Source organism: Dendrobates tinctorius, unplaced genomic scaffold (assembly GCF_039654945.1).
Source record: "Dendrobates tinctorius isolate UK_male_01 unplaced genomic scaffold, ASM3965494v1 ptg000036l, whole genome shotgun sequence".
Lineage (NCBI taxonomy): Eukaryota > Metazoa > Chordata > Amphibia > Anura > Dendrobatidae > Dendrobates > Dendrobates tinctorius.
In genome coordinates this window covers 36,374,371-36,389,657 of record NW_027361704.1, presented here as the reverse complement: position 1 = coordinate 36,389,657, position 15,287 = coordinate 36,374,371, and the positions used below count along the sequence as shown (strand labels likewise).

Sequence of the window (15,287 nt, the reverse complement as noted above, 5' to 3'; positions counted from 1 at the left end):
CAACCTTCATCCTCTGTGCTGCTGTGCTGGCTATGCATGCCAACGGCCCAGGTCGGATCGATGGTCTCATCATCGACCACCTCATCGTCCAGGTCATCCTCCTTCCATATTGATATTGGCGACTGGACAGATGGAACTGTGTGTCATCACCATCAGCCTCCACCTCTTCACCCGGTATATAACGTGGATGAATGTGGCTTTCTTCTAGACGTGGGGTTTCAAATATTTGGCCATCTTCAACTGATGATACCCCCTCACGTTCCTCTTCAATGTCGCGCAGTGAGAGGCCAGAGGCAACAAAAGAAAATGGATCAAACAGATCCACGGCATGACCAAGGTTGGGGTCAAATGTTTCCTGTGACTCCTGACCGGGTGATGAACTAGAAACAGGTTGAGAATAGGATGACCCAGCGTTATCGGTGTGGACAGTAGACTGTTTTGTCACGGACGATTGGGTGCTTCTAGAACATTTCGTGGAGGCCTTGTCAGCCATTCAAGACAGTATTCTTCTGGCTACCAGGTCCCTTTTTGTTCCAGACCGGGAAATTTCACCAGGAAACTAGATGCATCAACCTTCTTAAATCTCCCAGACTCTGTGCCTCGTTGGGCACCAACGACCCCACGTCCACGTCCCTGTCCCGTCACAACAGCCTTTTTAGGAATTTTGGATTTTTCTGCCATAGTTGCAGATGTTCAGTGCAGATATTGGGGAACAAGGATCAGTTAGTGCTTTGTGGAAGGTAGCACTACAGCCTAGTACTGCTTTGTGTTTTACAAACAGCACTGCAGCAGCAGAAAAAAATTGCCCTGAGGTATAAGGTGAGATTACGCACCCCTGTAACCACACAAGACAGCGGTGCTGCCACTAAAAAATTGCCCTGAGGTTTAAGGCAAGAATATGCACCCCAGACACCACACAAGACAGTGGTGCTGCCTGCGTGTTAGTTGTGCAGTACCATGCATGCGTACTATTTTCTGTTATTATGTAAACGCAGCACGGTAGCAGCACAAAAAACTGCCCTGAGGTTTAAGGCACGAATACGCAGCCCAGACACCACACAAGACAGCGATGCTGGCTGCGTCTCAGTTGTGCTGTACCATGCGTGCTATTCGCTGTGAATGCAGCACGGCAACAGCACAAAAAACCTGCCCTGCAGGGGTAAATGTGACCTGAAAAAAAGCTGGGAAAACGGTCACTACTCGGTCCCTGATCTTATACTTTCAGCTCTGAAAATAGCTTTTGGGTTTCAAAGAGGATTTCTGGCTGATTTGAACCAAAAAACACAACTCTCCCTAGCAGCTGCCCACACTCTCCCTACACTAGCTATGTTCTGCATGCAATGTGCAGAAAATGGCGGCGGCAGGCAGGGCTTAGTGCCAGGCTATGATTGATGACTCATAGGAAGCTGGGCGGCCAGCCACTCATAGTAATGCCATCCACAACCGAGAAGGGTGCTTCTTTACTGTGATTGGCAACTGCTGGTTGGGAGAACCGAATAGCGAGGCGAGTAGTGAAATACTCCCTTTCATTCGAGTACCGCATTACTCGCCGACTACAGAATACCCACGAATTTGCTCGCTCATCCCTAGATAAAAGCCAAGCCAGAATCACAATTTGTAGACACTGTGTTTCGGGGTACTGCCCCGTGTCATTGCAAAGTGTCAGATCTGGCTTGGCTGTGTGAGAGGCGTCTGACCGATATCCAAGCAGTATCATTTCTCCTTGCGGAGAATGATATAAACATGTCGAGATGAGGAGACTTAAAGCTGCAATGCTCCTCTGGGAAATATGCTAATTATGCAAATTGTCTCTTCAGAGAGGAAGAGGACTAGAACTCTAGTGCCACCTATTGGAAGTAACAATTCTAGAAGTCAATGTTAACCCTTCAACGAGCCTTGTTACATGACTTAGGATAAAAGCCAAGCCAGAATCTCAATTTGCAGAAACTGTGTTTCGGGGTACTGCCCCTCGTCAGTGCAAAGTGTGAGATCTGGTTTGTTAAAGGGTCGACATTGACTTCCAGGATTGCTACTTCCATCTGGCTTGGCTTTTATCCTAAGTCATGTAACAAGGCTCGTTAAAGGGTCGACATTGACTTCTAGGATTGCTACTTCCAATAGATGGCACTAGAGTTCTAGTCCTCTTCCTCTCTGAAGAGACAATTTGCATACTCAGTAGTCCTTGAATTCATGCCAGCCCCTCACTGCTAATTGTCATCCAATGCAAAGTATGGGAGAAAGCTGTCAGTCATGAGCAGGAGGGTGTGGAGTCTGCAGTTCATGAAATCTGCAGTTCATGAAATTTCGTTGCACCTACCTGTAATTTTAGAGACTATGTCAAAAGGCATCCAGTAAATAACCCAGCAATGGAATCAGGGATGCCATCACTTACTGTATGCTATCCTCAGTGCTTAACCAATAGTCTAAACCATCATCAACCAACTGCGAGCAGAAGAGATAGAAAGCATTGTCCACAGTCTTCCTACCTTCCTCCTTGCCAGAAGTATACTAGTAAGGTCAGTTTTACAAAGCTGTAGTATTAATCCACTACTTGGACAACCCTAAGTTCTGATGAAAAAGTATAAAGCTAGTCGTATACTGTGTATAAATAAAACTGAGCCAAAACTGCCAAAGCTGAATATTTTGTTGGATCGGTTGCAGATCTCCTGAGTATTAGATATTGGGAAAAGATGGATTTGGCATGTTGGATTTCAATACCTCCCACCCTTTGTTTGAATGGGACATGGTGTCTTGACAAGGCATCTGACAAGAAAATTTAGGGTTCTAGTGATGTAGCTGTATAATTGATATGTGAAACTGGTTCTACATGATATCCTTGACATTAACCAAATCTTTGCTGTGTGCTGTAAAAGTCTAAAAGAGAATACTAAATGTTTATACAGATGAATGTTTCTCCTTAGCTAATACGAGACTCATGGTCTTCAATAGCAAGGTATTGGCCAACTTACAGGAGAACTCTCTAAATGGCAAATGAGAGGCAATTTTCTGCCTTCTGGAACACAACTATTTGCATGATTTATCGGAAAACATATCGTAAGTGAGTAGCATTTGTATTTTCTGGATTTTTATGGAACGTTTAAGTCCCAGTCAACAAATATCATGCAGTAATATATCCCTGTGACATACAGTAGATATTTAACCTTGATGCCAAATAGACATTTCTATCCTACTGGGCCACACATGTTGGGTGAATTAGACACAGATTCTGCTGCTCCGAGCCAAATCACAGGATCTGCCTGTAACCTCTGCAGTTATAGGTGACATATTACCATGCTAATAATGTCTGTTGTCAATTTAAGCATTGTTTAGTAATAACATCTAGCATTAGTGATTTACATGGATTCCCAAATGCACTTTTAAAAAATAAATTTGGCTGCAAAGAGATAGCTAAGCACGCATACCAGCTGCGCCTGACAAAATGTAGGTCATCTGCAGTTAAACATTTGGAAGGCCTGGCGCCGGAACAAAAACTGCAAACACAATTTATTCAGTAAACAATATGCGATTAATTTTCATTTGCAAGATGTGCCGATAAATGTGCGCTTCTTGGACTAAACATGGATTATCTGGTTAGGTATTTAATCCTGCCACTCGCACACAGAGAATTCTCTTCCTGCTAATTAAAAGGAATGCCAGTCTGGGCTCTGTATTCATTTTTGTAGCCCAGCGGTCTGTATCTAAGCTCATGTGTCGCGATTTTGTCATCAATTACTACAGAGTGTTGGTATAATGTTTCAAATTAGGGAGCACATCAGAGACTTAGACGGTGTTCTGAAACTTCAGCAACCACAGCTTGTTGAAGGAAATGTCTGCTATGCTTTTCAATGTATCAGTGTACTGAATATTAGATAACATGGTACATGTATTTTGTACACTGGTCATCGATTTGTTGCATTACATTAAATGTAGATTGTTTTATTTGTAAAGATTCCTTTCCCATATGAGGGAACATCTGTCAGGCTCTGAATAGTGCCTCCACATCAAGACCACAAATTACCACCACATTTGTCTCAAGATAACTAAAATACTCTACAGTATACCAACACCACCAACAATTCCACACACTAGAGACAAATTTGACCACCCTATGACCAGATCACATATTACCACCAAATAGGGAACAAATAATACCACCATACTGATCATTAGCAAAAACCACTGTACTAACGCTGTTATCATCATCTGTGACATTATAGGCAAGAGCTCTGCAGATACTATATAGGTAAAAGGTAAGTGTACAGGTAATACAGTGCTCACCAGTGACATTATACACATGACCTCTGCAGATAACATATACTGTATACTTCCAGAGTAGTGATGAGCAAGCATAATTGTTGCTCGGGTTTTCCTGAACATGCTCGGGTGATCAGCGAGTATTTGGATGTGCTCGGAGATTTAGTTTTTGTCGACGCAGCTGCATGATTTGCGGCTGCTAGACAGCCTGAATACATGTGGGGATTGCCTGTTTGTTAGGAAATCCCCACATGCATTCAGGCTGTCTAGCAGCCACAAATCATGCAGCTACGGAGACAGAAACTAAATCTCCGAGCACGCCAACATACTCGGAGGACACCCGAGCATGCTCGGGAAAACCCGAGCAATGAGTATACTCGTTCATCACTATTTAAGAGTACAGGTAATACAGTGATCACATCACTCATTATTCACACGAGCTCTGTTGATAGCATATATTGTATAGTTTATTTGTATAGATAATACAGTGCTTACAAGCGACATTATACAAGGGTGCGCAGTATATAATGTATAGTGTCAGTGTACAGGTAATAGTGATTACTGGTGATATAATACACAGTAGCTCTGTATATATTGTATAGTGTTCAGGTGCTACTGTGATCACCAGTGACATTATACACAGGAGGTCTGTATATACTAAATAGTGCATAGTGTCAGTGTACAGGTAATACAGGGATCACCAGTGACATTATACACAGGAGCTCTGTATATTGTGTCAGTGTACAGGTAATGCAGGGCTCACCAGTGATATTATACAGAGGAGCTCTGCATATAGTGTCAGTGTACAGGTAATACAGGGATCACCAGTGACATTATACACAGGAGCTCTGTATATAATGTATACTGTACAGGTAAGGCCAGTTTCACATTTGCGTTTAGGGCCGCAGCGTCGGCCTGCACACGGCCGCCGCTAAGCCCCACCTCCTGCCACACCTCTGCCGGTAGCTCCGCCTCCGGGCGCATGACACTGCATGCGTCCCCTATCTTTATCACTGAGGACGCAGGCCGTGTGCAGTATGCGTTTTGGCGGTGCCTGCGTCCTTTTGACAGTGCGCCGACCAGCGCCAAACGCAACCTGTTGCAATTTGGTTGCGCTCGGCGCACCATCAAAAGGACGCAGACGCCGCCAAACGCATACTGCGCACGGCCAGCATCCTCAGTGATAAAGATAGGGGATGCATGACGCATGCAGCGTCATGCGCCCGGAGGCGGAGCTACTGGCAGAGGCGCGGCAGGGGCGGGGCTTAGCGGCGTCCATGCGCAGGCCGACGCTGCGGCCCTAAATGTAATTGTGAAACCGGCCTAATACAGTGATCACTAGTGACATGCACAGGAGCTCTGTATATAGTGTAAGTGTACAGGTAATACAGTGATCACCGGTGATATTATATACAGGAGTTCTATATAAAAAGTCAATGTACAGGTATAAAAGGTGATCACCAGTGATATTATACAGAGGAGCTCTGTACATAGTGTATAGAGTCAGTGTACAGGTAATACAGTGACAAAGAGTGACATACACCGGAGCTCTGTAGGTAGTATACGTGTATACAGTACAGGTAAATCCATAGTCACCATTGTTGTCTCCAATTAAAATAATGTTTTTTCTTCTTTATCCGGCACAGATTGCTATGGCATCTTCCAGCCATGAGCTGTCTCTGCAGAATGTAACAGACAAAAATCTGTAGCTGATCACTTCTATTGCACTAACCAAATTTTATTTATTGTGCTGGATAAAAAATAGAACCAACATAGTGTAGAGCTGCCCTGGTGCCCTGCACAGTAATAGCATATCCCTTTTATGCTCACACATTAACAGTATCTTAAAAAATAAAACATACTACAGTAAGTAGTGATGCCCATCTTTGTGACCCTCTCCCAGCAGAAATGTCCCCATCTGAGGCTTCCATACAGGAATAATGCTTATAATCCCTCTTGGGGGCCCTGTACAATGTTAAAATTCCACTTTGTGCCCCCCTGAAAAAGCGGTTTCCCACTTTGTGCTCAAATACAACAGTAAAGACACTTTCAATGACAGCCATACCCTAGTAACATACGCCTTTTATTCCATTTTACAGTTGTAATGTCCCATAATTTGTCCCAATACATTATTCATACATTAATAAGAGACATTATAAAGGTTTACAGACACAATGTGGAACACTATTAGTGTGTGGGGCCATAAAGTGGGAAAATATTAGTGTATTAGGTCACAATAGAGGACATTATAAATGTATAGGGCAGAGAGTAAGACATTATAATGTCTCACTCTATCATCACATGCAGTACTAATATCCTCACTGTGGCCCCATAAACTAATAATTTCCCCATTTCTGACCCTCATCCACTAATAATGACAATATTACCAATATGTTGAAAATGTCTACAATAGTGGACCTCTTTAAAAAAGGAAATTAAAAAAGGCAATGCAATGCCATTGTCAAGCTGTGTGAGGAAGGAGTAAGTGCACAACAATGGAGAAAGTGAGGGGGGAGCTCATACACTATGGAAGTGTGGATTGGAGACCCCTAGGCAGAAGTAAAATCACCCTCTCTGCCCTAAACATCCCTATATAGGTTCTGCACCTATCACCAAGCAGGAACCTAATCCCTACCTGACCCTATCAATAGGCCCTTGTTAGGGGTAGCAAACTTGTCTAGTTAACAGCAGAAGGTGGAGGTAACCATTGGGTCCTAAAGGGAGAGGGATATCAAGAGATACAAAAATCAAGGTGGTGATTGAGCTAATCGCAAAGTTCTTCTACAGTCAGATCCAGGATGAGTGTCAGTCACACCTGACACACTAGCGACAGCAGAGATGTCACTGTGATGGTCTGATGTCACCTGCAGCGGATGATCTCTGATAGGCTGATGGTTTATGCTTCTATTACGTAGCAGGGGGCCAGTTGCTCTCTGCATCATACTACTTTTCAACTGGATGCATGTCCAAGGAAACACGTTCAGTTGAAAATAGCGATGGCACCATTGAGCGCCAGGCACTCCCCGTGACCAGTCATGGTTAAGGTATATCCTTGGACATATCGGAGAATATATACATTCTGGAATGAACAATTTTTGTATGTATTGTAAACATGACCTTGCCATTTTTTAATTATTTTTGGGGTTTGTGATAATTGTATAAATGATTTTATTTTTCTCTGTTACTTACATTATAGCTAAGTATCAAACTGTGATTCTGAATATTTCTGGTCGCAGTACAAGTAATGTTTTTTTTTCTTTGCTTGTGGTATCATGCACTATAATTACTATAATTCCATTGTATTGCACAACAAAAATTCCCTCATAGAAACATCATGACTGAAGGGTTTCCTTTTCAAATCTGAGCCAAGTTTTAAGTTAGAATTACTTTTGACAGGAGTATATTATTTTTTCTACAAAGTTATTTCTGTAATGGTTTTGTGCATGTTGTAAGAAACAGGCTTCACTTATGCAACAATCACACGTGAGGCTATCCTTGACTCTTGACTGAACTCTGCCAGCACCACTTGACAGATTTCAGTGTGCACTGTGCATAGGTAGAAAGATGCAAATCAGTGGTGGGGGTGTGGTGATACAGTGATCATGAATATAGAGAACTACATGGCAACAGGGTACCTTGTCCTCTAGTGACAATCTCCAGCTGAAAACAGTGATATTATCAAAACTGCAGTAAGCAGCCAATAAAGTGATGATTGCTGGAATCAGGGTTTCTGTCTCTACATCAAGCTGTTCTCAGGTACTGTAGGTGACATAAACCTAGTGACAAATTCCCTTTAATCAATCACCCTTTCATTTCTGGTGCCACCTGCCACCTCTCGCTCTATTGATATAAATGTTCTTCCACATTAGCCCCTTTTTCCTTCCTTATGTGGAATGAGCTGTGCCTTTTGACCTCTCTCCCTATGTTTGAAAAGCATAAAATGGCACTCATTGGCCACACCTCATCTTTTATACTTACTGTGATAGCCCTGCTACATTTGGCTGCAGTAGACCATGTTATGTGATCACTGAGGGCATTATGGAGACATCTGCCTGGCAGCACCGAATGTCATTAGTCCACTGTGACTCTTTGATAGTGTGTGAGATGACACTTTGTTTTTGACTGATTCATACCAATCGAATTGCAAACTGTTCAAATTTGCTAAGACATGTGGATTCTAGGAAATGTAACTCAAATTTGGTTTGCCACAGATCTTTCCAATCATCTGTACTCTATACCCTACTGACATGGCCAATATATGTACTTGCCAAAATCTGACATTCAAGCAACAGGTAGTTTTATGCCCTTATAGCAAATTTTGTATATTTTCCAAATTGTCAGACTTGTGGCACACGAATATTTATTTGCAATATCACGCTCACATCTTATTACCGGCATCCTGTGAATACGCCGCTAGACTTCAGTTCTTAGTGTCAAGTCAAAGAATATGTTGGTGGAGCTTTGCTTTTCCAGAAGCTTCTCGGAGATTTCTTATGAACCCCTAAAAAAATTTGCCAGCTCTCTTGTGATTTGAGAAGCTTGCTGTCATGATCTGAAGTGATCTGACAGTTTTAAAAGCACAGAGTGAACTTTTTTTTCCTTTTGGCAAGTTGCCAAAGTGACCTGACTGTCCCTGGTGGTGGTTAGTGGTATCGCACCTTAGGTTTTCAGTTTAAAGTTCTCTGTAATTATGAATCAGGTGTGGGGCTCTATAAATGAGTCTCAGGGTGTGTAATCACTGCTGGTGATATTCATTCATTCCCGATATTCTGAGTTGGTGAGAGCCTGGTGGAAGGATGGAGCTGAGGAGGAGTCCTGCGCAGCTTAGCCAGGGGGGACGTGTGTCAGCTATGGTGTCTGGACGAAGGGCTGGCATGGCGTGGTGGGGTTGCAGTGATGGTGTCAGCAGGAAGTGTCTGCATGGACTGGTGGAGTGGCGACTATGGAGAGTGGCACTCACCATGTGGGACTTGGCTGCTGAGCTGGACTCAAGCATGCTTGACTTCATGGCAGAAGCTGAACTCATCCTTGGGACTCTGTTACTAAGCAGCAGCAACTGGTGGTGGACTCTGCTCCAAGGCTGCACTATGGTGAAGGATCCTGTTATGGTGATGGATCCGGGTGGAGGAGAAGACGCACGCAGGTGGAGGGCTCTGTTGCAGGAGCATAAGCACAGAGCATAAAGCTAAGTGGTGTTCCCCTGTATTGTCTTCTTTCCTCATGTGTGTTGTTAGTGCAGTGGTGGGATTAGTCTCCGCACCGACCAATTCTCTAGCGAGGGTTTAGGGTCAGGGCGAGCAAGGGTTTAAGGTTCGCGTGCGGCGACAGGTGCGGAGCCTGTATAGGGAATGTGAGGAGTGCAGGGACACTGGCTCAGGGGAGTGCAGGTGGTCTCCATGTCCCCATTCCCTATTGCAGGGCCCACCATTGTTAATGTGACCCAGGTCCCCCTTATTATTTATTTAAATTCGCCTTACTGGAGGCGGGGTTTCCAGAATGTATGTATAACGTGTAATTCCTAAATTCGCCAGGTGGAGGCGGCGTATCCATCTGCACGTTTTATTATTTAAATTCGCCCTACTGGAGGTGCTGTATCCAGGGTCACGTGTGTTATGGGTCCGCCTTGCTGTATCATCTGCGTCCAGACACACGTGACCGTGACACTTGCCACATGTTCTTAAAGAGTTGCCTAATGGATGACTACCACAATTTTTGAGATTTGAGAAGCTTGCCAGACGTTCTAGAAGAGTTGCCTAATGGTTGACTACCACCATTTTTGAGATTTGAGAAGCTTGCCAGATGTTCTAGAAGAGTTGCCTAATGGTTGACTACCACCATTTTTGAGATTTGAGAAGCTTGCCAGACGTTCTAGAAGAGTTGCCTAATGGTTGACTACCACCATTTTTGAGATTTGAGAAGCTTGCCAGACGTTCTAGAAGAGTTGCCTAATGGTTGACTACCACCATTTTTGAGATTTGAGAAGCTTGCCAGACGTTCTAGAAGAGTTGCCTAATGGTTGACTACCACCATTTTTGAGATTTGAGAAGCTTGCCAGATGTTCTAGAAGAGTTGCCTAATGGTTGACTACCACCATTTTTGAGATTTGAGAAGCTTGCCAGATGTTCTAGAAGAGTTGCCTAATGGTTGACTACCACAATTTGTGACACTAGCAGATTAGACTACTCTACTCTGTTCTCACAATCTAATTGATCACATATTTCTGACCAGAGAATTTTAATTTTTCCTACTTTAGTTAAGGAGTTTACAAGAAGTCAAAAATTGCATTTCAAAGTAACAGATCGAAGTCACTATATGACTATGTAATATTTCAGTCAATATTTTGATTGTCCATGCCTACGCAGGCACTTATGTTGATTTTTGTAAATGGGGTTTCACTAAAATTAGTTTTTTACAACATTCTCAAACTCTTAGCTGCACAAGTACAGGTTTCTTTCGGGTAGAGGAACATACAGGAGCATAATAAACAACCAAAAGCATTCAACCACAAAGTCCATCAGAAACAAGGACGTTCAAAAAGTGAAACTGTTATGATTTTAAAGTGATTGCCTCTTGTTTTTTTCTCTTACCAACTAGGGATAGGCTCACAAAAACTGCTACCCTGACAGTTATACCTATGAATGTAGGGAAACAGTTCATAGCAATACACTTGAGATAGGCAAAAAGAAAATACACTTGAAATATATAGTGTTTTGCAAATGGTTAATGGGTGGTCATTTGAAATCATTAAGGAAGCAAGTTAATAATAAAGGTTCTTGGAAAAAACAAGCAGCTAAGTATAAAACAAGGGGGCTTTTCAGTAAGAATTGTTCTAATAAACACTGGTAAAGACTTGCTCTTTGATTTTGCTTTTGGCTTCAAATATCCCTAGATGAGTTGCACGAGATGACAAGCTTTAAAAAAAAAGAAACATGATTTTCCAACACTCTTTTGGTATAGGTTAATTGTATAAGTGCTGATGTTTGGCCACCTGCCTACTGTGATCTATTAAAGCCAGTGAAGGATTTTGCTAGCATGTCAAGATAAAGATCATTTTTTGAAAAGTTTGAATACAATTTTGCAAGTGAATTGCAGCAACATAACTATGACTATGAAACAGAAATTAACCTTTAATTTATCTTGGTCTCTACAAATGGGTGTTAAAGGGAATCTGTCTGTAAGTTTTTGCTATCTCATATGAGAGCAGCATGATGTAGACAAAGAGACCCTGATTACAGCAATTTATAATTTAGTTTATTGGGTGTAGCAGATGTGCCATAGAGATTTTAGATGTAGTATAAACAAGAGCTGAGAAAGCTAACCCCGCCCACACCAGGTGTCAGACTAGCAAGCACATGCCAACTAGTCACAACAATGATAATGTCCTAGTGATTAAGTCTTCACTGTAAGTAAACAAGAGCATACAGTGTGATAAGTGACACATCATTGAATTCAGTGTTTTAATCCCTATTTAATGCTGTCCTCAGATTAGAAAGAAAAGAGTCTGCTTAAAGATGCCCTTTAAATTCATTCACAGAGTATTCAACAAAGCATTGTTATACACTATGTGCTAAGTAAGACCATTACTCCTTCTATCACAAATTTTGCAGTTGACTCTTGGCATTCAGGCAAGTTCTCAGACTAATAAGCCACTGCTCATATTGCCGACTCCATACAACTATTAAACTGTTGTCACTGCAGAGCATTTTTACTTTACAATAACTACAATTGTAGGTAACGAGGAAACAGGTAATTGGGGATGCACTGGTAGGGCAGATAATCTGTATATTTAGTACAAATATAGGTTTTCTTTGTCTCACAAAATGGCATAATAGGGCATGTTAAGGTAGTTAAGGGGTCTGGCACTGCACTGTAGAGCTGTCACTACAATATGGCATAATAGGGCATGTTAAGGTAGTTAAGGGGTCTGGCACTGCACTGTAGAGCTGTCACTACAATATGGCATAATAGGGCATGTTAAGGTGGTTAAGGGGTCTGGCACTGCACTGTAGAGCTGTCACTATCTATTGTAATTGATAAAAACTGGACAATCCCTTAAGGTAGGAAAGCTATAAGATATAAATGTCTACAATTACAGGGCAAAATTTGTCATTTACTGCTCCATTTTTATGGGAAGACAATCTGTCAGCAGGAGCTGGCCCTCCAAATCCCACCAATATGTTATCCAGTTTGACTCCAACAAATTTGATTTAGTGAAAAATAACTTTATACACAGTCTTCAACTGGTAGTAAGAAGTCAGGAGGATGTAGAGGCTTGCTGGTCACCCTCCTGATTGATGTCCCACAGATCAGGAACATCATCACAAGCCACCTTTATGCATGCACCCTTCCTTCTCTGGACTCTGCTTAGGGTGGTTTATGATTATACACCCAGTCTGTGAGATATCAACCATCCAAAGAAACGGACCAGGACAGTTTGACTGTTTAGGAGAGCAGTTCCTCCCCACTAACTTCTTACTATTGCTTAATACAGTGCTCCAAAACATTTTACTTTATTATGGCAAATCTGTCAGAAGATACATGATGGTCATTGAAAACCTGCCACTGTCCAAGATTACAAAGTGGTGATGGTTGAAGGACTGCATCCTGCCTACAGGTTCCCTTTAACTCCAGAAGTAAGAAATGGATACATAATCGATTGTAGCTAGGATTGTCTGAACTTTGTTCTGCTTCCTTCAGTAAGTAGCTCATCATTGGGACCAATAGCAGTTCAATTCTGTCAAGAAAATAGGACACTTACAGATAATAGATGGTCTTCATAAAACCCACCAAGTCCTCAAGAACAAGAGAAGCTCCTTGTACTTATTCTCTGCTCTGGATAAACTAAGTAATCCTCCTCCACCTGGTCTGTCCCCATAAGCCCTAATAAAGCATATGGGAGGGGTGTTATCGAAAGCAAACAACACCTTTACCTGTTTCCTTTGTACACTATGGTATTTCAGTAATATTACCCTCTGCCCTGAATCCACAAATAGCACATATTATGCATAGTTTCAAGATCTGCACTTCAATATTGACACCCTGCTATATCTACACATTTGGACTGGTGCCGTCATCTACTTTGATGGAACAAGTGACGTCACAACTAGAGATAAGCAAATTTATTCGGATTTGGTTCCGAATATGATCAGATTCGAATATTGTTTTTGCAATATTCGCTGGACATAGCCAAACGTCATTAGATTGAATGAGATTAGAAATTACTGAATATGTTCGGAACCGATCATAAGAAATACGTTCGGCATGAATATTGTTCGAATATGGCTCGAATATGTCAAAATTAGATTCGGAGACAAAATCCGAACAAATTCGCTCATCTCTAGTCACAACGCAATGGAGTCACAATGCCCGTACTAATGCAGCAATTTAAGAAGCTATTAAACTTTAGATTAAAATTAATAAGTAGTGAAATAAATAACAGTTAAACAAAAGAATAAAAATCGAACTTAAAAAAATACTACAATACTCATTGTTAGTTCAAATACATATTTTTCTTCTATCTATTCCTAGAGAATGTGGAAAATATGGTTGGCAACCTTCATCACATTTACTACAGCTGTCCCTGGGATTGTGATGCAGATTTTTCAGATTCTTGCCCAGCTTTCCCAGTTGTATCTGTGCATATTTAAACAGATTTTATAGTTATGAGTCTAAGAAAGCTGGATGCCGAGCTCCAACAGGTCTGTAATGAGAGCTACTAGTGGTTATCACATCTAGTAATTAACCAAAGAGGAAGAAACTGGTATAGCTACGCACTTCAACGTTGGATAGATATAGAAGTTTTTTTGTTTTGTTTTTTTTGGGGGGGAGGTTAACTGCTGGTTATATAGGTAACAATAATTACAGAGCTGAGTATCAATGCATTCTTCTTGAATACCACCAAGAACACTGTGATACCTCTCACACATCACAGATCTTCATGCACAATGCTCCAGCATCTTGAAATAACCCATAATATCAGTATTAAAGTCCTTCTATTCACACAGTGGACCTAATATGCTGTAGAAATATAGCATTACAATGTAATACTGTAGTATGACACAATCCCTCAATGTACAGATGCAGCACAGCTAGCTTTGCAATTTAGTTCAATCCATCATGGTAACTATTGATTGCCTGTGGTCCACAAGTGATCAATAATTACCATGTAGATTGATGTCATGAAATCCTAATTATGACATATACCCCATACACCTGCATCATTAGCATATTTGATGCATAGGGGGCATAAATAATCACACACTTACATACTGATTAATCACATATAGAGCCTACACACTTGGCAAATAAGGCTCAATAAATGATGTAGAAGTTCATGCATGGGAATTATTTGTACAGATTCTGCTGAACTGGGTTTGCCAAGAGTTGAAAGTCTGAGCTGTCATATGGCAAAAACTAAGCCGCAGTTAAATCTGCAGAAATCTTATCCCAAAAAGTGATTAGTTTGATCGAAAGAGTTAAATATAGGATTTAGACTTGCTCGTCATCTGTAAGAAACATGCAGTAAGTAAGCGAAAAATCACATACATGACCATTTTCTCTTCGCAGTACGGATGCCTTGGTTTAATTTCCAGCTTTTGCACATCGGAAAATCTGATTTTTGGACCCTTTCGGGAACATTTACATTTTGAACCTAGAGAGAAAAAAAACGAGAGCATAACTGCAGAGGGTAAAAAAAAAAAAAGTGTAATGCTTCCGTAAATTGTGTCAAACAAATAATTGTATAATGGGATACAATGTAACGGGAGACCAAAAATACAAAAATATAGAGTTAAAAGAGGTGGAAACTTCTCGCTTTGGTGCAGGTATAATAAATAAATGGTATTAGACAGACAGTAATCTGATGGAGATGTCCGCTTTAAAAAGATATGAGAAGAATCTAAAATTATCCGACAGTCAATCATACCTGTAAAAATATAGGTAAGGTCAAATAAAGCCTAATATAAGGTATTTAATATGGAAGTGCTGAGATGTCAGGATCAGCACTGCCAGATGTATAGGTTGGATCACTAAGA

General features: G+C 41.4%; 1 protein-coding gene across 1 annotated transcript in view; it reads right to left on the bottom strand.

Annotated features, from left to right (window-relative positions):
- CXCL14 (C-X-C motif chemokine ligand 14) overlaps positions 1-15,287 on the bottom strand; it is a 58,595-nt gene that overhangs the window by 43,028 nt on the left and 280 nt on the right. The window contains exon 2 of the mRNA XM_073573797.1: positions 14,800-14,905. Coding sequence (XP_073429898.1) covers positions 14,800-14,905 — 106 coding nt within the window. The remainder of the gene's footprint in view (positions 1-14,799; positions 14,906-15,287) is intronic.